The 22,563-nt window shown below is 52.5% G+C and overlaps 8 protein-coding genes across 8 annotated transcripts; 2 read left to right on the plus strand and 6 right to left on the minus strand.

Annotated features, from left to right (window-relative positions):
• Window positions 1-206: 206 nt before the first annotated feature.
• Window positions 207-1,197, minus strand: CC84DRAFT_449064 (uncharacterized protein). Its single transcript, XM_018186310.1, has 2 exons — window positions 290-1,197; window positions 207-236 (listed from the first exon to the last, which is right to left on the minus strand). Exon 1 carries the CDS (start codon window positions 957-959, stop codon window positions 432-434), a length of 528 nt encoding a protein of 175 aa, XP_018040033.1. The 5' UTR covers window positions 960-1,197; the 3' UTR covers window positions 207-236; window positions 290-431.
• Window positions 1,198-2,436: 1,239 nt separating this feature from the next.
• CC84DRAFT_449061 (uncharacterized protein) lies at window positions 2,437-4,194 on the minus strand. Its single transcript, XM_018186309.1, has 3 exons — window positions 3,688-4,194; window positions 2,836-3,639; window positions 2,437-2,787 (listed from the first exon to the last, which is right to left on the minus strand). The coding sequence occupies exons 1-3, from the start codon at window positions 3,903-3,905 to the stop codon at window positions 2,655-2,657; spliced, it is 1,155 nt and encodes a 384-aa protein (XP_018040034.1). The 5' UTR covers window positions 3,906-4,194; the 3' UTR covers window positions 2,437-2,654.
• Window positions 4,195-10,199: 6,005 nt separating this feature from the next.
• On the minus strand, window positions 10,200-11,596 carry CC84DRAFT_1160777 (uncharacterized protein). The gene has a single exon (XM_018177579.1). It carries the CDS (start codon window positions 11,486-11,488, stop codon window positions 10,388-10,390), a length of 1,101 nt encoding a protein of 366 aa, XP_018040035.1. The 5' UTR covers window positions 11,489-11,596; the 3' UTR covers window positions 10,200-10,387.
• A 486-nt stretch (window positions 11,597-12,082) lies between these two features.
• Window positions 12,083-12,839, plus strand: CC84DRAFT_449172 (uncharacterized protein). Its single transcript, XM_018186311.1, has one exon. The coding sequence runs from the start codon at window positions 12,146-12,148 to the stop codon at window positions 12,650-12,652; it is 507 nt and encodes a 168-aa protein (XP_018040036.1). The 5' UTR covers window positions 12,083-12,145; the 3' UTR covers window positions 12,653-12,839.
• Window positions 12,840-14,740: 1,901 nt separating this feature from the next.
• Window positions 14,741-15,461, minus strand: CC84DRAFT_1193400 (uncharacterized protein). The gene is made up of 2 exons (XM_018181295.1): window positions 15,142-15,461; window positions 14,741-15,082 (listed from the first exon to the last, which is right to left on the minus strand). The coding sequence occupies exons 1-2, from the start codon at window positions 15,367-15,369 to the stop codon at window positions 14,837-14,839; spliced, it is 474 nt and encodes a 157-aa protein (XP_018040037.1). The 5' UTR covers window positions 15,370-15,461; the 3' UTR covers window positions 14,741-14,836.
• Window positions 15,462-18,299: 2,838 nt separating this feature from the next.
• Window positions 18,300-19,584, plus strand: CC84DRAFT_1172206 (uncharacterized protein; the record flags this gene model as incomplete). Its single annotated transcript, XM_018179965.1, has 4 exons — window positions 18,300-18,341; window positions 18,443-18,459; window positions 18,872-18,975; window positions 19,025-19,584. 4 exons carry the CDS (start codon window positions 18,300-18,302, stop codon window positions 19,582-19,584), a joined length of 723 nt encoding a protein of 240 aa, XP_018040038.1.
• Window positions 19,585-20,057: 473 nt separating this feature from the next.
• Window positions 20,058-20,954, minus strand: CC84DRAFT_1075192 (alpha/beta-hydrolase; the record flags this gene model as incomplete). The annotated part of the gene is made up of 1 exon (XM_018173709.1): window positions 20,058-20,954. A coding segment is annotated over one exon (897 nt), but the record flags the coding sequence as incomplete, so codon positions are not given.
• A 531-nt stretch (window positions 20,955-21,485) lies between these two features.
• On the minus strand, window positions 21,486-21,956 carry CC84DRAFT_1172208 (uncharacterized protein; the record flags this gene model as incomplete). Its single annotated transcript, XM_018179966.1, has 1 exon — window positions 21,486-21,956. One exon carries the CDS (start codon window positions 21,954-21,956, stop codon window positions 21,486-21,488), a length of 471 nt encoding a protein of 156 aa, XP_018040040.1.
• Window positions 21,957-22,563: the final 607 nt, after the last annotated feature.

Genomic DNA, 22,563 nt, shown 5'->3' on the forward strand with positions numbered 1-22,563 from the left:
AAACAACAATTATGCACCACCAATCGATTTTATAACTTACAAATATTCTACAGCAACCTCGTCCGCTACTCGCATGGTGACAGCCACTAGTACATTGCACGTCCATTCTCACTCTACAGGAACGCTCCAGGTCCGCCAATACCGCGGCACTGCGCGAATGTGCGAAGTCACATTGTGGAAGTGAACGCGTGTTCGTGTCCTGGCTGCGTTCCACATGGTAATGGCCAGATGAGCACCTGAAAATTAGGGTTCGTTGATGTTACAGAGCATAGAGACGGAATACATATACCTGTTTTCTCAGTGTAACTTGTAGTATCTAATGGCAAACAAAGCAATTCTGATCTGCGCGCGTGAACTTGCTCTGATATGATCTCCGACTCCGAGATGTATGTATGAGCCAGAGACAAGCTTCTGCCGTCCATCGGCGAGACTTAGTCGAAAGTCTCGCCAAGCGGCGTGTGGGTCAAAGCGAGAGCTACATTCATTCTCAATCCGACGCCTACGAAGTGGTTCGGCTGGCTTATGGACGGAGCGAAGGGCCCTCGCCGCCTCCCCGTCCCCATCGCGGTAAACTCCCTCTCCACCTCAAGCATTCCGCAGGACTTTTCCGCAGGGCAAAGATCGACGCACCGCGGCACGCTCAGCGGTACCGCAACGGGCGCCCCGACAGTCCCGAACCACGTCGCATCCAACGCAGGGGCCGAAAATCCCAACTGCGCACCCCCGATCTGAAGAGGTATGGTTGGTGTGATTGGTCCCGGGGAGTCGATTTTGGGAAATCCGGGGAGATGTGGGCGAATGAGAGGAGACAAAGGGTGGAACAAAGAAACAGGAAGACAGGGGGGCGCATCCATTCGGCTCGGCTTCGGTTTCGATCTTAGCCCAACGCACGGCAGCAACTTATGTACTGTGTGCAGGCGGCACAGCCCTACGGACTTCCAACCTTGCTGCATGCACATACATAGTGATAATGCAAAGTAAAAGGAATACGCAGCTCAGCTACGCTCGACTTCCAGAACGCGGGCGTGTTGGTGGCTGGCTTCCTGCTAACCCGATTTCCAGCCCGCGCGGCTTCATCACATCCTATCACCTTCCCTTCCGACACGTCCATCACGCACATCAGCCCAAACCAGTTCCGCGTACGCTCGCGCCAGCCTCGTGCTGATGCACCCGAGATTACGTCCCGCCCACATAAACGGGCTGAGTTCGGGCTGATATAGGGATCCGCCAAACGCGCGGGGATACTAGACGCTCAGACTCCTTAACAGATGTGCCGGGGCGGTGGCTCTCAAGACTCCCCTGATATATTCTCGTTTGCGGATGCTTGGTCAGACATGACAGAGGGCGCACGTGCCATCGGAGCCTGAGGCGAATACGCAAGCGACGCCAGCCTCACATCGGAGTCGTGCGGGAGGTATCATTTGTCGATGGATGCCTACCCGGGGCTGTGATTGTCGCGCGCGGTCCGATGTCTCGCGGCTGAGACACGCCGCTTTGTAGACGCCGCTTTGTAGTATTTGAAACATATTGGGACAAAACATCTGGAGGACTGGCTGAAAGCACGCATTGCGAGTGGCAACGGGCGGACCGTCGGGTGTGTCTCAAGAACCTTCAGGGCATAATATCTGTAGTTTAGTAAAAGCGAGTGTGGAGGAAGCCCGTTCTCTGGGGAACCCGAAGAGTCTCCTACGATGTGATGGCCTGATGCAATGAACTTGGGCAAAATCGTACTGTGCGAGTGATGTCGAAGCAAGGTCAGGCCGTACATAATTGTCGAATGAAGGAATTCGAGCGATAAAGTCGAATTCAGAGACCTGTGTCATTCAAACATCATGCTTTTCACGCCCACCTCGTGACCCAAGCATCGTTGGCAGCAACATATTGCTCCTGGGAAGCCGCCATGTGTGGAACTCTGCCCGTCGAACACGGTGGGTTCCAAAGGCCTAGAAAGGAGGGGCAGCAGCCTCGTCTGTCCCGGAAGAAACCCACGGTAGAGCAAGTACGGCGTTGCACCTGCGTAACGTACGGCGTCGTATTGCACCCTGTGGATGGGCTTTTGGTGCGACCAGTCAGACCACAATGTGGGAACAATGACAACGAGGCCCCCAATTGTTGAGGAAGTAGCGGTCACTACGCTGCTGTGTCACGTCGCCTAAATCTTCCTTTTGCTTTTTCCCGACTTTGCGTCTTGCGCCAGAGAGTGCTTGCACTTTAAACGCTGACTGTCAAAAACATGGTGTGGGGATTCCCAGGCCCAATGCACTGGGTATGACAGTCTCGGTGTTTCGACGAGCGACACGTCGCTATGCGGGCTCCTAGAGTTTGCAAGCGGGGTTATCGATGGCAAGGCAGATGTTAAGTGGACGCGATCTGCATGCGTGAGTGGACAGCTGAGCATGGAGGATGGGATGCGAGGAGCTGGTCACGGCAGTAAGCACAGGAAAACGTGAAGAACCTCATACAGCCAAAGGCGCAGGATAATTTGCATTGATCAAGTAATCTCTGGATGGTCTCAAAGGTGAATTGCATGTTGACTTATACAAGTTCACGTATGCAGCTAGGGCGGTAGAAAGAGGGGGAATCAAAAGGTAATAATATCGAAGAAAAGGTTAATCGGCTTCCGAAATGGATCGTGGTCGTGATGCAGTCGAACATTAAGAGGTAGATTCCTCATCGAGGGGCTGTGGACTGAGTCGTTCATCATGCATTTGCAGTTTCTGCAGTTTGGCTTCGACGGACTTCACGACTTGGGGATCGAAGCTCCGCTGTGGTTTGACTCGTTTGATCCTGTGGCTGTCAGTGGTTTGCGTGACCAGAGAACATGTGATCACTTACGGCTTCCGGAGACATTTTTCACACTTTTCGTGTCCACAGCCAGGACACTGCGGCGAGCCATCGAGGAAGGTGGTGTTGCAATGGTCGCATTCCCATCGCACCCGCGTTCTTGGCTTTCGCCATATGCGTTTAGACCGCTCCAGCTCGCGCTCCATTTCGGTGTCACTGTCGTACTCGACATCGCCAGGATAACCATTGGGCCATTTGTTGAGCTTCGCCGGTTCCCGTGGGCACTTTGTGCACCTGATGTGGCGGCAACCCTCGCATATGGTGGCCGTAGGCGGGATGAAGAGGGCTTGGCACTTGTGGCAGTTGCGGCGCACGCGCTGCTTTGCAGGCTGATAGGCGAGTTCTCCGCCGGTCCTTGTGGGGACCGTGAGAACCCGCTTCTTCTTGGGCAGCGCCTTTGCAGCCGCAACATCGGACTGCTTCTGCGACTGGGCCTTTTCAAGAGGCGTCTTCTTCTTGGGATAGCGGGGACACTGTTTGCAACGCTTGTGCTCGCACTTGGCACACACTTTGTCGGCGCCGTAAGTGGTGCCGCAGCGGTGGCAAGTGCGGTGAACACGCATGCGGATGGGCTTCTCGATACGCTGGACGTTCACGGGCATGGCAGGCGCAGCGATCCATTCGTGCGACTCCAAGGTGAGGCCGTACTTGGCGAACAGAGCGCGGGCACGCTCTTGCTGGAGCGCAGAACGCTGCATGATGGGCTGAACGGGCACTTCGTCGGGCTTGGAGGGTTCGGCAGCAGGAGCAGCAGCGTCGTAGGGCGCAATATCGACGGGGTCAGCGGCCGGACTGCTAGTGAGAGTCAGTATCAAGGTCGTGGGTTCCCAATGCGGAACATACGCAGTTGCGGCTTCCTGATCCTCTGCGATGGCGGCAGGTGCACCCGTGGAGGACTCGGGCAGCGTCGGGGTCGTGGGGCCGCTGCCCTTGGTCTTGGTGGTGCGCTCACGCCTGAAAACGCTGCTCATGCGCTTTACATATTTGCCCAGGCTCTTGCGGTGGTCGCCCTTGGTCTCTTTGGCGTCTGCGGGCGGTGCAGCGGGCGGAGTGGTCGACATGGCGACGGTCGTGGTGAGGCTTCCCGGTGCAGCGGGGCGGAATCGACGAGAGGTGAGATGCTTGGTACCAGAGTCCCCGGAATATGTGTTTTGTGGAGGTCAGTGAGCTGACATGCAGGCCCCAGTTATCCCCGGGTTGGCTGAGACAGGAGCGAAACGTCGGGACGACCGACAGCGCGGTCAGAGAGGCGACAGGTGCAATCAGGCGCGGCGTGGGGTGCTCCCGCAGTGGCAAGTAGTGGTGCGTAGCGATGGGTGCTGGCGGGCAAGCTGGGAAGCTGGGCTCTGGGTGAGGGTGAGGGCGCGCCGGGTGAGGACGGCCGGGTGGGCAGCAGTTATCAGCACGATGGCCCGGATTTCCAGCAGGGTGGGTTCGCGTCGCAGCAGAGCGTGCGGGCCGCCGGTGGCAGCTGGGATGCCAAGCGGGCGCCTGAGTGAATGGCGCAGAATCGGGGTATTATGGCCTGCTAGCACAGCGCTACTGGGCCTCGCACCCAGCCTGGGCCGACGTGCTTGCTCTTCACACGACTTGTGCTCGCCGGCGACGGCGGCGGGAAAAGACACAAGCGAGGCAGGCGGAATGCAGGCTCAGACTCGGAGCAGGGCCCGTTTGCACTGCCCTCGACGGCTGGAAGCCTGCCACCCTGGGTGCAAACCGCCGCGCCGGGTGCGCGAGCGGAGCAGACGCCAGTTCGGGGCGTGTGGCGCCAGCACCAGCAGCAAGGGTTTGGGTGCTCCGCGGAGCGCTAGGTCGGTGTGCTGCTTGGAGACTCGCCGCGACTCGAGAGCCAGTGTCACAGGCTCAGAGCATGCGACAGATTGAACCGCCCGGCGGCATGCACTCTCAGCAGCAAGCAGCCAGCGACTCGCAGCCAGCAGCTCAAAGCACCCGCGACAGGCCCCGGGCCTGGCATTCTCCCGATGCGCGTGGACAGCCTGTCCGCTTGCGGCCGTCCATGCCGCTTCCCAAATTGATTCCACCGCACGCGGTCCCCTCTTGCACAACAGTCGCCACAGCCGCACAATGCCCTTCCGAACAGCCCTGTCGTGGCCTGCCTGGCTGCCATGTCAAGCCGCGACAGGTGCTTGGCCCTGTCGCCCCGGGCCGTCGCCATCTGCTCGCCATCGAGCATGGTTCCGAACGCTGGATGGGAAGCAAGAGCCGTGGACCGCCGGTTACAGAGCTCTGGTTGCATCACACTCATTCATGGCACACGACCGCAATCACCAGTGCATGTTGAAACCCTTGCAGCTGCTCGGGAACCGTCAGTCCAGCGGCCAACCTCACTACTACTCCACACCATATCTTTTTCGCTATCGCACTCTCACACCGTCCCATGCCTGCCCAGGCCCCGTGTCGCCAGATTCGCTTCTCTTCTACCCGTTCGATTCCGTCCCAGCTGCGGTGCTGTACAGGCGATGAATTCCTGTTCCGCGGCCACAAGCGTCCAGCGCTCCGCCAACCTGGTATACATGCAAGCCGTTCCCTGTCAGTGCTTGTGTCACCCGTTGATTCGACATGGCACACAATAACCGTCTTGTTCCCGCACTGACCTCGCAACCGGAACATGGCGACGACTGCACCGCATTGTTGACGCAGTAAGACTCCCATTGATGTTGTAGGATGCCCGATCGAATGGAGCCCGGGTGCGGTGCCTCGACAGTGCGTCCGTAGTCTCAACCTCTGACCGGCAGAATGGCAGCCGGGAACGATCCGCGCAGCCAGCGAGATTGCATTCTTAGTCTACCTTTTACGGCTACAACGCAGATGCAACAATGGTTGCGTTGCATCAAGCCTCGAGTAAGCCACCTACTGTGTTCTACCATGGGCCTCCTAGCAAAGACGCGTGCAGGTAATCTTAGTCTTCAACATCACATAGAGACCAGTTCGGTCTTCACTTCATAGCACACCAAAATATGACCGCTTCGTCTTGACGTCCCCGACTAATCACGCCATCATCGACTGCATGGTGGATCTTAAAGTCTTCGTGTCCTGCATGGAGGCTCTGTTATGTAAATTCGAACCCTGCCGTGGCTTCGTATACGAGCATCCTCATTCTAGGCCCCGTACGCTAGAATTAAAGAAGGAAGCTATGCACAGTAGTCTACGAGGAAAACCAGGATGCGATGAGGGCCCAAGGCGCTACTTCCAAGCTAAAACGAAGCAGCTAGTGAACTCTATCCCACCAGGCGCGCCTTTCCTCGTGACGGACCGTCTCGCGCTGGCGGTGACTACGAACCACCGTCTGCGGGACGTTGCGCTGTTGCCCGCCTTTTACATAAAATCCCTCGATTGATAAAAACCCTCGAGAACACGTCGCGTCATCTCCAGTCAGCCGAATGCCGAACCCTGTCCAACGGTCCCGCGGTCTTGAAGCAGATCAAACAAGGGCCCCCCGCCGCCTGCCGAGTCATTTTCATACCCCCTTCAGTCCAGAACACTTGGGTTCCTCAGCATCTGGCCATGCACAACACCACACAGCAGCCAACTGTGTCGAACCTGAGGTGCATATCCTCCTGCCATGCGGTCCCCCAAGTTTCAAATCCCACCACGGCATCCTTCTTGTCCTTCCGCGGAGGCATGCCGCCGACACAATTATCGTCAATTGCTAATCGCTGCATAACGCACAACCGTGCCCAGCGCCCGTTCTCCAGTACCAATGCAGCAGGTCTGCTCCGCGCTCTCCCCACGACGCCAGGACCTGTTTCGCGGGACCGCCCGTGCAGAATGCCCGTTTCAGACGCGCCGGTCGTCGCGTCCCAGAAGCCGATGAAAATCATCGCCCTGGAATTGGACGCGATTTCTGTTGCCCTTCTTCGTTGAGCAAGCGGGTCAAGCGGGTCGGGCCTCGAGCTGTTCCGGGCGCGGGAGAGCTATCGACCGTGTTGGAGGCGTTTGTGCCAGTTCGGCTGGCTTTCCACATTCCACAATTCGCTATTTCCTTGCCGTGTCTGCAAGCCAGGGTTCAAGCGACCGTCTGACGACGGACGATTTTCATCGAGCAGTTGAGAATGCACGGGTCTGCACCGCGTGAGTGTCACCCACCATGCCGTCATTGTGCTTGCACAACACACACATCGTACGACTGCTCCATTCCGCTGGGCTCCATGACGATTCTACACCACGTATCGGGACGCTGTGCAAGGGACGTCTCAAGCGTCTCCACCCCCGGAGATCCGCCGCGCACAGCGCCACGCACCCGCAAAAGGTACCGAGGCCCGTAGGCTGTCCACGACGTCGATTGACCGTCCGCTGCTGCCCAACCCAATCCCAACTCTCTGGCCATCGCATCACGCAGTTGTATCCGTCCCACAAAAGCGGAGCTGCGGATACCGCCCAGCGGGCCGTTTCCGTCGCAACGTCCGTTAGGGTAGATGTTCTGCAAGGTCCAGGAGAATGATCCTCGGAGACGGCGGCATGAAAGCCGGATGGGCGTGCATGGTGTGCGGCTTTCGGTCTTGTAGAACCGAGAATGTGGATGATTGTGTTTGAGTGATTAGATGTAGTCAGCGACGTACAATTTGTCGGAGATTAGAGGGTGGCTTCGTCGGTATAGGCTGTGCGAGTACCTTGGGATGCGTCTGCTCCGATCGTTATGGGAAGGATATGGGGAACAGGTCTAGCGAGATGTTCCTTTGAATTCATCGGAAGCAGTTCCTTCCGGATGTTCACAACAGGAGAACAGACGCTCAGCACTGACCAGTCCGCGTCGCACACATCCACGGAATCACCAAGTGATGAAGCAAGCATACGGAAAGTATACTATCACTCGCCAGTCATGCTGACGCACATACCTCGTAATATCTACACAAACATCGCAAACGTACCAACCGCTAGAGCTGTCGTCTCGTCTATACAACGCTCCTAATCACGCATAAACATCTCTAAATCACCTCTCACATAATCATGCGATCTTTGCATCTCTAGTGCAGATCTCAACTCTCACCGACACACAGCTTTCTAACCTGAGTGCTCGTAGTCATTACAAACGGGCCTCCGGCAAATGCTCGCGCAAAATCCCTAAATCCAGCAAACCCCAACTCTCTCGAACCCGATGTGCAACGGTGGTTTTAAGCTCCACTCTTGCCTATGGGGCATGTCTGAACTCCATCGAAAGTGTCTATGTAACACATAATTCTGAGCAGATACGGCTCTGCTCAACTTCCGCATCAGGTGGTCTTGCGAAAAGTATTGATGAAAGGTGTTCAGACTCTCTAGTTGCGCAGCATAGAGGCTCTGCGCACCTTCTGAATTGGGTAGGTTGGTACAGCAGTATGCACCCGTTTCCGACATCTCTTAGAACTGCCAAATACGGTACACTCCCGTCCTCTCCTCGCTAAATGCATCACGTGACATTCTACCTCTAAGACTCCAGGGCAATCGAGGGTGTTACTAGCCATGGGAATCCTTACATTACCACGCATCTCTCTACAGCGCCAGTCCAGCAAACTTGTGCAATCCGACTCTGTTTCCACTTTCCAGACTGCGAAAGATTGTTCCAAATACACATCACGGCCCGGCGAAGCTGCGACGATCTCTCGGCTTTGTGCAGCAGATCGACAGGCGATCTCAGATGTGCACGCCACCACGTGCCTGTCGGGGGAGTTTTGGGTTTTGAGGGGTGGGCACGTGGGGATCAGCGGGTTGAGAGCTGTAGGTTATTGTTTTCTGGAGAGTGGGCAGTGAGGTGGAGGAGGTAATGGGCAGGGCGCCGAGGTGTTTTGGGTTCGCGGATACGCATGTGCTGTTGATGGTGTGCAGGCATGTAAGTCAGCAATGGTGTGTCGGTTGTCAGGCTGGTGACACAAGGTCGAAATTCGAATCGGTATGACAACACAGAAAGACGTCTCGATTGTTGACGCAGACTACGCAATGGCCCCCCTCGAATAATCCACGAAAAAGATTGTGAATCCAGCTAAAGACACACGATAAGCTCCAACGACTCGAATCGTTTGCTACCCCTTCGCTTCATCAGCCGTCTAGTAGATATATCTCTCCTCCGTCCTTCAATTCGAGTTCTTGCCGCTTATTCGTCGTGTTGAACACGCCGACCTGCCGCAGATACCCGGCAAGCATCGAATACGAGTCGGCCGACAAGCCAAAATCACCGGCTAAGATGATATCCAACGCCTCCGTGATGTTACCTGAGTCTGAGCTCCGCAACGCCAGTACATCGCGCATTCACAAAATGGCCTGCTCCGCCTGCTTCTGCGTCAGACAATTGTCTTGTCCATGTCTTGTAGACTGTTGCTCCATCAATGCTGCGTCCATGCCACAAGTGGGAAAATAGAGATTTTCAACAATCAAAGACAGTAAATTCATGACGGTGGTTTTGTTGTTTCCTGGATTAATTTTCTAGGTGTGAGGATGGTGCAATGTTTCCGTATACCTCGTCACATGCACGTTTAAAGACAAAGGTTTATCGTGAATGCTAACATGTTAGAGCCCTCCAGGCAATATAATGCCGATAGATGTATGTTGATATGAGGAAAAGAAAAATGGACTAGAAAGATAGGAAATGTAGTATGTATCCCACTGCTGCAGCTGGGACAGGATGCAAACAGGATGTATCATGTCCACGAAATCTGCTTTAGAAGTATGGCAGCAGTCACCAGTGTCGAATATCTTGCAATGAGAGCGATAGGCGTTTACTGGGCGTGCAGAGCCATGGCATGCCGATGGGTTTGTTGCCGGCAAAGGCCACCGCAGTACGCTGATGAATCTTTGTCTCACTGTCAAAGTCTCACGCAGTAGGCCACTGTAATTACTAAGATATGGACTCTCGGAAGCGACACACTGTGCGATAAGCTGCTCAGGAATCAAGTTGGAATGATTCACTTCCAGCTTGACATGGATAATCGCACCCAGGGCAGTACAGTCTTAACGCACCAATGGGAAGAGCATACGCTGTGGCACACGTGGGTAACCTAGGCTCGGCCTGATCATATCTAGTAAAACCTTGCTCATTCCCACTCCCTGGACCCACAATTGCCAACTTCTAATATGCATCCTTGCCTGAAAAGCGGATTTCCTTATCGCAAGACAAATCCGTCATGGGCCTTCAAGGTCTCCGCGACGTATCCTGAAAGCAGAAACATCCCGTTTACAGAGAAAGTGATGCTTTTCTTCTGTGTCAAAGGGTCGTGCGGAGAAGACGTAGTCTCTAAACATTGAGATGGCACCATAAATGCTGTGCAGAATCTCGTAGACTCTTTGGGCGTCCATGTCGGACTGAGAGTCCGAGTTTATTATGGAAGTCGGCCTCTCAGTCACATTCAAGCCCTTAAGTGTTTTGTGCATTTCTTAGTCAGTCGTCAATGGCGAACGCTAACGATTGACGATGATATACTAGCTGATTTCGGTCGCATAATAGATGCACTCTTTCCTCATCTTGGGAGTGAGCGTATGGCGATCGAGAAATTGCGAGCCGAGCATCATCGGTGACAGCTTGAGACTACAGTACAATCGCCAACCTCACCCTTCAGCCCTTGGTCAGTCGCAACTGCCCACCAGTGATATCGCCTTTCTCGATGACGCAAGTAACATGGAAGCCGAAGCCGTCAAAATCTCGACGGTTGCCAGACGAGTGCTCAACTTCGTCCAATCTCCCGCTCAGCGTCCGTCCACACAACTGATCAGTCTGACATGGTAGTCGCCCCATCTCTTCATCCTTTCCGAGAAGTATGGTACTCATCTTATTTGAGAGCCATCCATGCGGCACTTCAACTTTACATATTAGATTGCAGACGTGCTCGGCGACATTCGGTGCAATGTTCAATCGGTTCCGATGTTCATCGAAACGAAGACTTTCCCGAATGAACGATGCGTCCTTGGCTTTGTCCTTGGAATGGATTTTGTAGATCGCGAACTTGAGTAGACCCTCTACTAAATAACCCGCATACCAGACGACAGGATGTGCTTGACCTGAGAGCCAGACATGTTGAAGTGTCTCCACTTCGCCGTCGTTTAGTCTGATGTCTTGCAAGACGAGCACATGGTCTTCAATGAAGTTGTCCACCCACAGCCAGCACCGGTAGGTGTCGAACAATGGCCTAGATGCGATCTGGTGAATCTGCGCGCTGCAGTCCGGCCCGGTGTACACGAGTCGACCAGCATCCAGAATGTTGCTAGGCTCAAGCTTGCAATCCCACATATCCTGCTTGCCGTCCCCCGCGCGATTGATCAACACGGCACGTATGCGGTCTGAGTCCTCGAAAGGAATAAGCTTGAAATATACCGCTGGACCTGAGCCTCCCACTCCGGGCCGCTCTTTCTGTGGATCGTGCCGCGTATCTCGAGTCAGCAAGGTATCCTGGGGACATTCGAAACCATGCTTATGTCGGTTGGCTGCGAGAGCGAAGACGCCTTTGTCACTATCAAAAACAGGACGTAGCGCAGCACGAAAATCGTCCTTTTCCCTAGACTGCAGACATGGCGCGAAGACAGCGTACTCTTCATACTTTTGTGGCTGCGAACCGTGTCGTGGCATCCTGTGTTGCATCAGCTCCACGCCGAGATATTCGCCGTTGGCACATCTCAATGTGTAGAACTTGGGTAGCATGTCGCCCTTAGAGCTCTCCATCAAATTTTTGATGACTTGCACCGCCGGGCGATCGAAAAGTGAACCGCGCAGGAGCTTCTTGTTATATTCTTCCAGCCTCTCCTGAAATGTGTCCTGACATTCTCGCTCATAGCGTACGGTAGCGTCTTTTGCCTTCTCTGCAACAGCCTTTTCCTTCTCTGTAGTGGCGGAGAAATTTGTCCAGCGAGTCAGGTCCGTGCAACGCCTGTATATTACGAGCAATGCAGCTCCTCGCTGCTGGATATCGGCGAAATAGTCGTACCACTGTCGCATTTGACCTTGAAACTTGTTGACGTTGTAGCTGAAACTACCATCAACGTCCAACGCTCTTTGTTCTAGTTGCTTACGAATATAGTCGAGCAAGGGGTCATTGAGCGTATCACCATCCTTATTGGTCAATTTAGGCCTGGCCTTGACGAGCTTGTCGTGTAAGATGCTCAGGTTCAGGGCGAGCTCATTCTTCCCCGCATCGATGGTTCGAAGCACATTGTAGAACTCCTTCACGTCTCCATGCTTGCTCGCCACTTGCAGCTTTTTGAAAACAAAGTTGATGGTGCTATTAAGCTGCAATGGACGGAATGTTAACGTGGAAAGATTCTATTGATTCGATGTTCATTACGTACATTCTGGGCTTCGTTGTGCGCATCCGTCACAAACATGAGAGGCATGGATTCTCTGGCTCGTGCATCAATGCTGTCCAGCTTTTTGTTGATATTTTCCAATGTCATCTTGAGCTCGTCTGGCTCTTCCGGCTCAAGCAGGCTAGTAATAATATCGGAAAGCGGCCCGCCGATGGTTGGAATCATCTCAATGACTTTCCCCAACGCTGCGCGGATCAGCTTGCGTCCAGCCTCTTCCAGCTTCTTGTTGAAGTCGCTGGTAGTTTCCTTGGGGCTCGAGCCGATGCTGCCCGTTCCTTTGTCGTCAAGTACGGCTTCCTTTGTCGCGAAGACGTCGGCATACGCGCTGACGAGGGCATCGATATCTATTCCTTTATCCATTGCAAAGGACAAAGGGAAAAACTGTTGCAAGGACCAGGTCTATAGTCGTGAGCGGAGAAGAGTATGCTGCGAAGGGCACTCGTGTCATTTTAAGTATCTGACGAATACCTACAGGCTGTTAAGCCCACCCCAGAACGGACAGGTCACATACGCCGAGGCTTAGGACCGGCAGAGACGTGAAGAATAGTTCTAGGTGCAGAGTGGCTGACCGGCGAGCAGAGCCCAGGCGCTCTGGTGGTGAATATTTCTTCGGGCCTAAGCGAGGAGGCAGCCAGCATAGAAACGCGAGTAATATGCTTTTCCCTAGATAGAGAAGAATAAATTTTTGCTTCCCTTGCATCGCATAGAGCTATAATTAATTCAGTAGATCTTATAAATATACAGAATTGTGGAAGTGTTGAGTTTTGGGGAAATACGTGGCTGGCTTACATCTGGAGACATCGTTACCGCTAGAGGCCAGGCCTCTAAGTGGTGTATGTGGGATAACAAGGCCTGCTCCTAGTGGCACGTAGACCTGATCTGGCCTCCGGACTTGCGCTAAACCATGCAGGGATCGTCGGATCCGGAGTCGGCGCGGTCCATCCTGACTACTAGGCTGAGGTCGGTTCGCTCACTGGTAATGTGCAAGACAGCAATTTGCACCTGCAAAAAACAGCCAAATCCAGCCCCATGCGAAGCATCCCAAGGATGAATCAAGCGACCTGAACTCATCCAATATACATCATTTCCCTCGCAATCGCACTTGTTTCGACAAAGAGCGCTGTCACAAAACGAGCGACAGGGCTACGAATGGAAGCAAAAGCAATGATCGGCGAGTACGTTGCGAGTTGCCGGTTTGGCACCTCAGAATCTCGATCAGCCCGGACAGCGATGAGATACACGGTAGAGCTAAGCACGGCTTTATGATACCATGGTCTCTTCGATGGAGTATTCCAGTCTTCTTTGCCATCCGCGCTTTGACCTGGACCTCTGGAGACCCCTTTCCCTTCCCGAGAAGAGCGGGATTTCTATCATGGTACCAGGCAGACTGGAAAGGCCTCGAGCACCCGGTGACACTTAGCCGCACAGCCCCATATTCAGTAATTTCTATGACGTTGGATGGTTCGGTTTGATGATATGGGACTTTCAGAGTCAGCAGCTGTTATGAGAAATATGTCCGCCTACGCTGGGGCGTATGAAGGTACAGAGCTTGTGCCTGCGGTAAATAAAAACCAAAAAAAAAAACCCCTAGTCTCCTGATGATATTATTTCCCTTTCTATCTCAAGAGAATGTTAAATTTATCGGAACAATCTTGCCTTTGGTTAACATTTTAATCAAAGAGACCTTCGTTAGATTTTGGGTTGATGCTTGTAATGCGCCGACAAGAAGCTCCGCCAAGCCTTCCCACCGCCGTTGACGCGGTACAACCAGCCCCAGGTCACCGGACGAACACCTCGCCCACTCGATTGCCTGACCCAACACTTGGGCTTGCTGCTACTCACCGCTATATCGCTTATGCCAGCCCCATACCAAACGAACTCTCGATATTACCTGCACCCACGGCGATTCTTCCGCATCCGCTTCTATGCTGCATCACTGGTATTGTGGCGTTCTCAATGTAGAAATCAGAAGCGAATATGCTGTGTGATTTAGGGCTGCGCAAGGGTCGGGGGTTAGGTGCGCGACTGGGGTAAATGCGGGTCGTTCCTCTGAAGATTATCCGCGCGCCACCGTGAGAATGGGCTGAGCGGATCACGTTGAACGGTAACACTGGAATCTTGGCCACAAATCGTGCAGGAAATTGAGCCTAGAGAGCGAGGTATTGTGGACTGAAATCTCTTTTCTCTCTGGTCCTAATGTTGTGGTCTCTTAGTGGACATGTCAGCTTGCAATGGGACTGAAAGTATTGTTGTCAATTGCGATTGTGGTAATTAAATATCAATCTCAATCATGTCGGCTTCAGCTCACTGGCGACACAATATAAATTAAATGGAGACATGGTTTTTCGACAACTCCAGTGCTGTTGATGTGTGCTCCTTGGCTCGAAGGGTGTTGCTATCATGGAAAACGCAACGGCGGTGACCGCCCACGCATTTACATTTGAAGTATTCGACCATGGCTGGCATCGGTTGACATGTCGCTGATGGTGTACGGTCTACTCACCTCTTCTAGGCCTAGAGAGGTGAGCATTATCGATTCCACAATTGTTCGATATTTTCAGCTGTGATGCGCTTGCTGGGACGTCGCTGTTGTTTCACTGCTCTGTGAACAGCACAGATCCTTAAGGCGGCAGCACAACAATAGCGACGCTCTGACTCTTCTTCGTTCGCGTTATACACCACCAAATTTTCGCTGGTCATGCTAAGTTCACACCTTCGCCTCTTTCTTCTGCTGCTTATCCCACTCTTTTTGCTCTTTGAGGAATATTTTTTTCTTCTCGACGTATGTCTCATACGTTTTCGCCTTCTCCCAAACCTCTCTGAAAATCATCGAAGCCTCCAGCTTTTCCTTGGCACCCTCATGGTTGGTGCTTCTCCCGAGCTCTTTTCCAGTTTCCTTGTCATATTTCCTTCCTCCCGCATGATTCGCATATCGCTTTGCCCTTGTCATACCCTGGTCGTCCATGAATACAATTTACGATGAAATCAACCTTGAAAGGTCACGCGACTCACCATCTGCAGGAACTTCCGGCACATATCCATGCCCACAAAGTCGTCTTGTTTCTCATACTCAAAAAACTTGTCATATATTTTTTTGGAACTCTGGCGAGCAATAGCAGGGGTTTTGAAGCGCCAGAGTGGTAGAATCTCGGCACTGTAGGGCTCAAACGTAAGGACGCCTTGTTCGCCACGACCAATGCGGTAGCTCATGTGGTCCGCTTTTGAACCTGTTTGTGACATGTTAGCGATCCAAGAACTCCATAAACCTGTCGTACTTTGCAAATCAAATGATTTATATCGATGTATCAGAAAACCGTAGTGCTGCGATGATGTTATGAATTCTATGACGTAGTTTGCGCTTTGACTCAATTGAATTCTTTGAAGCTAGCGTCTTTGAGATCGCAATGCTTGTTCACTTCTTAGCAAGTGTGACATATACTGCGCTCAGTGAATATGATTTGTTTACTAAGTGCGAACACTAAACCGCTTCCAAGCGGGTGGATTGAAAAGAGTGCCAGCCTCAGGCAAGCTTCGGCAGCCAGTCTTACATGAGCGGCTCAAGCCGACTAAAATCTACGCCGCCAAATCAACAAGGTCCTCGGAACTATCCCAAGTGAGCTGTTGGACTTCAATGGACGGACCTAGAGAGTTTCTAGACCTTCTCTGTATAGCGGCCTTCCGCTTCCTCCAAAATCCCAACTTCTTCGTCCAACCCAGCTGCTATTGCCAGCTCCATCTCTTGCTGCCTGACTTCAGCGTACCATTCTTCCGGCGACATGCCCTCTGGCGGAGCACCTTCCTTCCCCACTGCGTCCTCCGGCCAGACAACTTCTCTATTCATGTAACTGACCGGGCGGAACCGACCCTCAATGAGGAGATCTGCCCTCCAAAAAGTCGGTCCTGGTAGACTGGAAGCATTCCTTATTCTTAAGAGATTGTTTCTCACCACTTCCCCAATTTGCTCCCATGTGTCTTTCTTAAACCAGGCTTCTACCTACCGATCGTAAGCGACGTAGGCAAGACCAGGCCAACTATACAAGTTTTTGTACGTGCGGCAATACAAGCAGAACATACTGTCATTTACGAAGAACAAGTCCGCACCGAGCACATTTTGACTCCAACTGAAACCAGCTTCTGCCATCGCATCAGATGGAAATACGTAAGGTTTCTCTTGCGGTAAACAACGCCAGCCACACATCGCATGACTCAGTTTATGGCATAGTATAAGTGCCATTCGCACCTGTAACCTCATCATAGTACACTTATCCGAGTTTGCACGCGACTTGGGGGTTCAAGAGTCTATAGAGGTTGATACTACTCAGGCCAATGTAGCCATCGTATTCGTAGACACGTGATGCTGACTCCAAGTACCCGTACTGCGCACCGATCTCTTTAGCAAAACAAGGGCTGAGTATGCCGATAATCGTAAGGGAGTTTCTAATTAGAAGAAACTCCATCGGAATACCCAACATCTGGAAGATCGTGCGGAAACCACCAAAACTTGAGCTTAGACGCCATCGCCGTCAGGACGTTTGCGAAATACGTACAGCCATCAAGAGATCATCTTCAAGTGGTGATCGCTCCAGAGAAGTCTTGCCGTCTTCAACGAAAAGTTCTCCAAATGACAGATGGTGCCAAAGACCCTATAGCTCAGGAGTTGTTATCCACTTGGTGGCAAGAGCCAAAGCCGGTGCCATGGCAACCCAGGCTTTCATTGCCAAATCCTCGGGGAGCCCGCTCTTAAGGTTTTCGAACCAAAAAACAGGATGGATGTCCTCCGCATTGCAGCTAATGTAATCATCAGAGGATCCAAACTCTATGTCAAGATGCCTTTGGCTCGAAGGAATGTATACTTCGATTCCCGATGGGATTTGTGACTCTCGGTTGGTCCTAGAGATTTCAAACTTTCCACCACGGGAGGCTAACCTGTAGATCTGAGCTCCTTGTCCAGCTTCTACATCAGTGCATCCTAGGTGAACAGTCGAGTATAGATATTATGGATAAGCTCTAAGTCAGCAGGGCTCAAGGTCAGTAGACTAAAAATGGGGTACAACATGTTGCAAGTCGAGCAAGATCCTTCCGTTCAGGTTGAATCGATGTGCGACTTGATGGTGGAGTGTGACTTAATATATTAGTTATGGCTCAAGAAAAGTATATATACATGTAGCCTAAGTGTGGATGTCTTATAGAGTTCATTCTGCGAGGGGATTTTGGTATAGTAACAATGTGTATATAGTGTATGGCAGTCTTTGGGCTCTCTCGCGCAGCGTTGGCGATGGGTGTTTGTGGTGACGTAAGGTTCTCGGTTGGATAATGATCATTATTATAAAGTGAAGTGCTCATCTTTTGTGCCACATGATTATACACAGTGAAATTAGACTAGAATGCGTTACTCGGATGCCACAGCGCACAATGAACGGCGATAGAAGACACTAAGAGACCACCATGGAGCGTTGTTACGTCACAATTTTCTGGGATGTCTACCAGTGGCTACCTAGGACGTCGCCAAACCGGATCGTCAACTCGATTAGTTTGTCCTCTTTTGATTGAGCAACATTGTCTTAATACAATGGGGATAAGTTCCAAGCCAGGCTCTAGGCCCCATCGTTAGCAACACTTGGAAAGCATGCGGACGTTACCATGATCATGAAATTCATTCACTACGTGTTTCTTTGAAGAGGGGAGTATCGAAAGCTAGAGATGGCCAGAAAAGCTGGGGTACACAAAGTAGATCGGTAAATACGACGTCAGAAGAACCAGAATTCACAGCCTAAGTACACATTTTGTCAAACCCCTCACCATAGATTTGTATTTGGCCAACGCATCTCACATTTCTCACAGATGACAATTATGGGCGCTAGCGGAAGCAAACCGATAACCATCGTATTGTAGGCGAGTTCGATGTCGAACCAATGGAACCTTGCATGAAGCTGAACGCTAGGACCGGACTTCCGTCACAGTATTAAATCCTGATTGGGTGTGACTTCTCGCGTGTCCGGAGGCCAATCAATGAGCACAGGGCCCCAGTGTCAATTTTCACCTCACACACAAGCGGATAATCTCTTTTATTATTCTTGTCATTGTGAACAAGTCGTGGCAATTGGAAGTAGTCTGAGAAGAGAATATGCAACGGCTTGCGCAGAACCTCTCCGGCAGGTATCATTCCGAGAATGTCTCCAGCTTTCAGGGCTCAGTTCGGGATACTACCACATGTAAGGCTTTGCTACACGCTTTTTGTGGACCTGTGGACCCACGAGATCCTAAATATAGACAGTTCTCGTATTGTGGCGTGCGCTACTCTCCTAATATAAAGATTGTAAAGATGCACGGGTGTGTGGAAACGTTATCTCTCGTTTCGGCTCTCGTTGTCTGCTTCTGAGATTCCACTCCTAGAATATGCATGTATCCTTAGCCCTCAGCAGCTTGTTGCTCGTTGCAAGATCGACTGCTGCTCCTGATCACTATGCATCTCCGCAGGGCGCTAACCCATGCTTCAAAAACAAGGCCTTAGCTGTTCTCAGCCGACTGGGAGCTTCGTCGTTCTGTTCCTCATATATTCATGTGTCAACCAAAACTGTTACCACTACGAGCACCTCGACAATCACAACGCCAAAGACAATAACCTTGACCCTGGCCACCTCGACTTTGACTGAGACCACAGCACTGACGACGTATACGGCAACAACGACTACGTATAAAATATAATGCCCCTAATGCCAAGGTTGCTCTGACGTATTCGTAGGGCAGCTTTTACAGCCATCATTACAGGCCTCAATGATGTAGGTTCAAGGAGTACCCTGGAAGAACGATCGAAGATGCTAAACATTCGCGTCGAAGTACCTAAACGTAAATCAAAGCCCCCAACTCATTTGACCCTATGATCTGACATTACTAGCGCTGCGAAAATTCCCTCCAGCTGTTGTCTCCACCGCATGCAGCTGTTTCGTCACGTCCCCTACAGTCACAGCTACACAGTTCCCATTCCATATAGTCACATCAACCTACACTGATACTGCCACGGCCGTGGTAACCTCTACTACCACTGTCCCAACCATCACCACAACAAAGACCAGCGCCGTCGCTACCACCACTGCGATCTACAAATACGGCGGTCAATACGAACATTTCTGTTACCCGCTTGGCTCGGAGAACAATCTGCAAGGCACCGAGCAAGACGGCCTAATTGCGCAGAACTACACGCAAGCCCTCGACCACTGCGCTAGGGCGTGCTTTGACGACCTCCGCTGCCATCAGTTCTCCACTCATTCTGGATACACGTCGATCCCGTTCACGTACGACTGCTTTTTTGGGAGTGGGATCCCTGGACAGCAGGGGTGGGTCCTCAATGGCCCCGAGGGACAGAAATCTACCATCGCATGCGAGAACTTTGATGCACCGGCCGATAGGCCAGGTCCGTACCAGAGATACATGCTTACTTATGATAGGGTGGGGTAGACTTCGATGCAGGGATTTCATCACTACCATAGATAGGCACAGACAGTACACTAGTGTGTATTCAAGTGCTTGTGATACAACGCAGTCCTGAATAGATTGTGTTGAGTTCTCCTTGAAACACATAAAGAGCTTCCCAGGTGGGTGTTCAAACAGGCGCATCGTCTGATCTTCCTCTCAAGCTATGGAAGATAAATAGGCAAAACCTAAAAGCCACTTCGAAGCCCATCTCAAAGAAATCATAGGTGATTTCTTGTTTGATTTGGTGAGTAGCTTTTGAAAGCGAAACTATATATAGAGGAGCAATTTGGGTATGCAGTTGTATGGGTAAGTGAAGATTCTCCCACCCAAAGGTGGAAGTTGCGTTAGCGCCTCATCAACAACCAGTAACCAAGAGCTTGTCTTTGGTGGACGCATCTCAAAGATGAAAGGTTCTCGCACCCATCCTGGATTTCCTCACCTCCCACCTACGCCACAGGCACCTCCCTCCTCAACCACTTCCCCACGACTCCTGTCGCCGGATACCCTTCATCTCCCAGCCTTATCAACATAGCCACATGTCCCTCGAAAAACTCCCCCTCAAAGACCCTCACCTCGACCTTCGTCCCTGCCGCCAACAAACTCGCCTCGAATTCCACGGCTTGTCTTATATCGCCGTGTCGCTGGGCTTGCAGAAGGAGGAAGGCGGCGGCGTTTGGCCCTCGCGCGTGATACGTCGGACTCATATCCCTCAGCACACCAACATCGTCTCCCAGCCCAGCAAGCATATTCTCCGCCACCGGGCCAGGGGAGTCGAGCAGCTCCGCAGCGGCGTTGAAATTACTTCCATCGATGCACACCACACCTCTGATCTTGTCCGTTCCCACGCCCACGTTCTCTAGATACCGTGCATCCGTGCCCAACAGCGCAGCGACGTGGGCGCCGGACGAGTGTCCCATTAGCACAATACTGTCACCATCGAAGCCGAAGAAGGGCGCGCGCTGGGTGAAGAAGGATATGGCGTCTGCGCATTCCTGGACCTGTTGCTTCACGCTGACGGCGGGGATGAGCGTGTAGTTTATGCTCGCGAAGGCATACCCACTGCCCACCAACCACTCCACCTTTCTACTCCCAAGCGAATCTAGATATGTGCCTACGCGCCAGCTTCCCCCGTGAATGAAGACGATGAGTGGAGGCGCTTTCCCTTCGCCTTTGGGTTTTGGCTTCCAGTACCGCAGAACCTGCGCGGGTGACGCGCCATACGAGATGTCTTCGCCTCCTGCTGGCACGTCGACGTGCATCTGTGCCATGAGTTCGTTCACGCGCTCGGGGGTGATGGCGTCGGTCGTGGGGCGGAAGACGGCGAGGCCGGTGATTTCGGCGCCGAGGGCTGCGATTGAGGCTTGTGTGTCTTTTTCATTATCCGGTGATGTATTGCATTTTACAGGGGCTGGTGAGGCATCTGGGTTCATGATTTGAGAAAGCTTGTAACGCAAGTATGATGTTGGCTCGAAGGGGTAGGAAATGGATATGGAGTAAGAGAGGTTATCAAGAAGACTAGTCTAGATAGTATTCTTCTAGAGTTTGGAACCGACAAAATGTAGCGCATAGATGTTCGATAGAGAGCTGTTATTGAACCCGAGTTTTTGTATTGGAATTCTTGGTTGGCTGGACCACGCGTCGGTCGTTGCCTGAAGTCTTGCAAACACAGATAACCCAATTGGGTGCTCCTTGCCGCCTAGAGGGTCATAATCATAGAGCGATAAAAGGCCGAGCAAGGGGCACGTCTCCCGCCAGGACAGTGTTCATGTGAGGAGAAGTGCTGGTGGATCAGTCTGGGGGCTATATTGCGGGTCGGGTCACTCCGTAGACACTACAACCGTGGTAGGACATAGAACGACTTTTGATTCACTGCAAGATCGTAACTACACGCCGACCTCTTCTACAGCCTCTTCAAGATTCTCTGCGCAAAAAGTAGGATCCACCTCCACATAATCCCGCCCAGGCTCCCACACCACCCTCCGGTCTTCGTCCCCGGATATGACTATCGCTGCAGGTACAACTTGCTTTGCATCACGCACCGGCACCGAGTGCGGCTCGATAACCCGAATCCCATGCGTGACTAGAAGACGCTGATCCACGAACGGTAGGTAGCGGGGTACACGGCGTCTACGATCGACGGTGCCTGACGGAACGATGCCTTTGCGGGGTCCAAACGTCGGAGCGAGTGGAGAAAGCTTGTCTCGCGATGCGGAGTGGCCGTCTCTGTCTTTACATGCGTTGCTCTGCAGGCTTCGTGTGCCGAGACATCTCATGCCCGGCCGCTCGAATGTCTTCGCATCTGCGTCGTAACTGCGCGATCGGTGCGATGCGAAAGAGGGCCGTGGGATCGGCATTACCGATGAGGCTACTTGTGATGATGGTGCTAGTTCGCTGGGCCTAACTTTTTAGACTGATGTCTCAAGCCGAGTGCAAGACCGTGTATACTGGATGGAATGTGCAGTTTCCGCTCGTCGGTCCGGAGATTGAAAGTGTCTGGTGGCGATCTTGAGGAACAGACTGTCCAAATATACGCTTATCACTTGTTTAGGAAACAGGTGAGTGGAGGAGGTGAGAATTGTTGCCCAGCGTCGGTGTTTCAGTCCACGTTTGCGGGCAAGACAGCGCTTTGTGAGACCACAATGTCGGGCCTCGTCAATGACGTCCGTGGGGTAGTGCTGTCATCCACGCCAAATGAGCGCGGGGAGAGGAGGAGGTCTGTTTCAAATGTGCGCATTCTGGACGTTTGCGGGCGAGCCCGCTTTGTGTACCGCTGCATCGGGACTCCAAGACCCTCATTCGGTTTGTGACGTCTGCGGGTGTCCTTTGTTTCGAACTCGATGAAAGCTATCGTCGGGCATTCGGCGCCGATATCCAGCGTCTAGTCGCTCTTCTGTTCGTGTTGTCGCACACTATGCGCCGGGTCCCCACGAAGCCTTCGCCTTCGCGGGATGGGCAAGTGCT

The sequence above is a fragment of the Paraphaeosphaeria sporulosa genome (genome assembly GCF_001642045.1).
Source record: "Paraphaeosphaeria sporulosa strain AP3s5-JAC2a unplaced genomic scaffold CC84scaffold_2, whole genome shotgun sequence".
NCBI classification, from domain to species: Eukaryota; Fungi; Ascomycota; class Dothideomycetes; order Pleosporales; family Didymosphaeriaceae; genus Paraphaeosphaeria; species Paraphaeosphaeria sporulosa.

Bases quoted from the DNA above. Each gene is read 5' to 3' on its own strand.
- CC84DRAFT_449061 (XM_018186309.1), bottom strand. From the start codon at position 3,905: ATGTCGACCACTCCGCCCGCTGCACCGCCCGCAGACGCCAAAGAGACC. The intron at 3,640-3,687 runs GTATGTTCCGCA...GACTCTCACTAG, and splicing joins GATCAGGAAGCCGCAACTGC to CAGTCCGGCCGCTGACCCCG. The intron at 2,788-2,835 runs GTAAGTGATCAC...TGACAGCCACAG, and splicing joins GAAAAATGTCTCCGGAAGCC to GATCAAACGAGTCAAACCAC.
- CC84DRAFT_449172 (XM_018186311.1), top strand. From the start codon at position 12,146: ATGAGAGGCATGGATTCTCTGGCTCGTGCATCAATGCTGTCCAGCTTT.
- CC84DRAFT_1160777 (XM_018177579.1), bottom strand. From the start codon at position 11,488: ATGGAGAGCTCTAAGGGCGACATGCTACCCAAGTTCTACACATTGAGA.
- CC84DRAFT_1193400 (XM_018181295.1), bottom strand. From the start codon at position 15,369: ATGTCACAAACAGGTTCAAAAGCGGACCACATGAGCTACCGCATTGGT. The intron at 15,083-15,141 runs GTGAGTCGCGTG...ATGGACGACCAG, and splicing joins GCCGGAAGTTCCTGCAGATG to GGTATGACAAGGGCAAAGCG.
- CC84DRAFT_449064 (XM_018186310.1), bottom strand. From the start codon at position 959: ATGTGCATGCAGCAAGGTTGGAAGTCCGTAGGGCTGTGCCGCCTGCAC.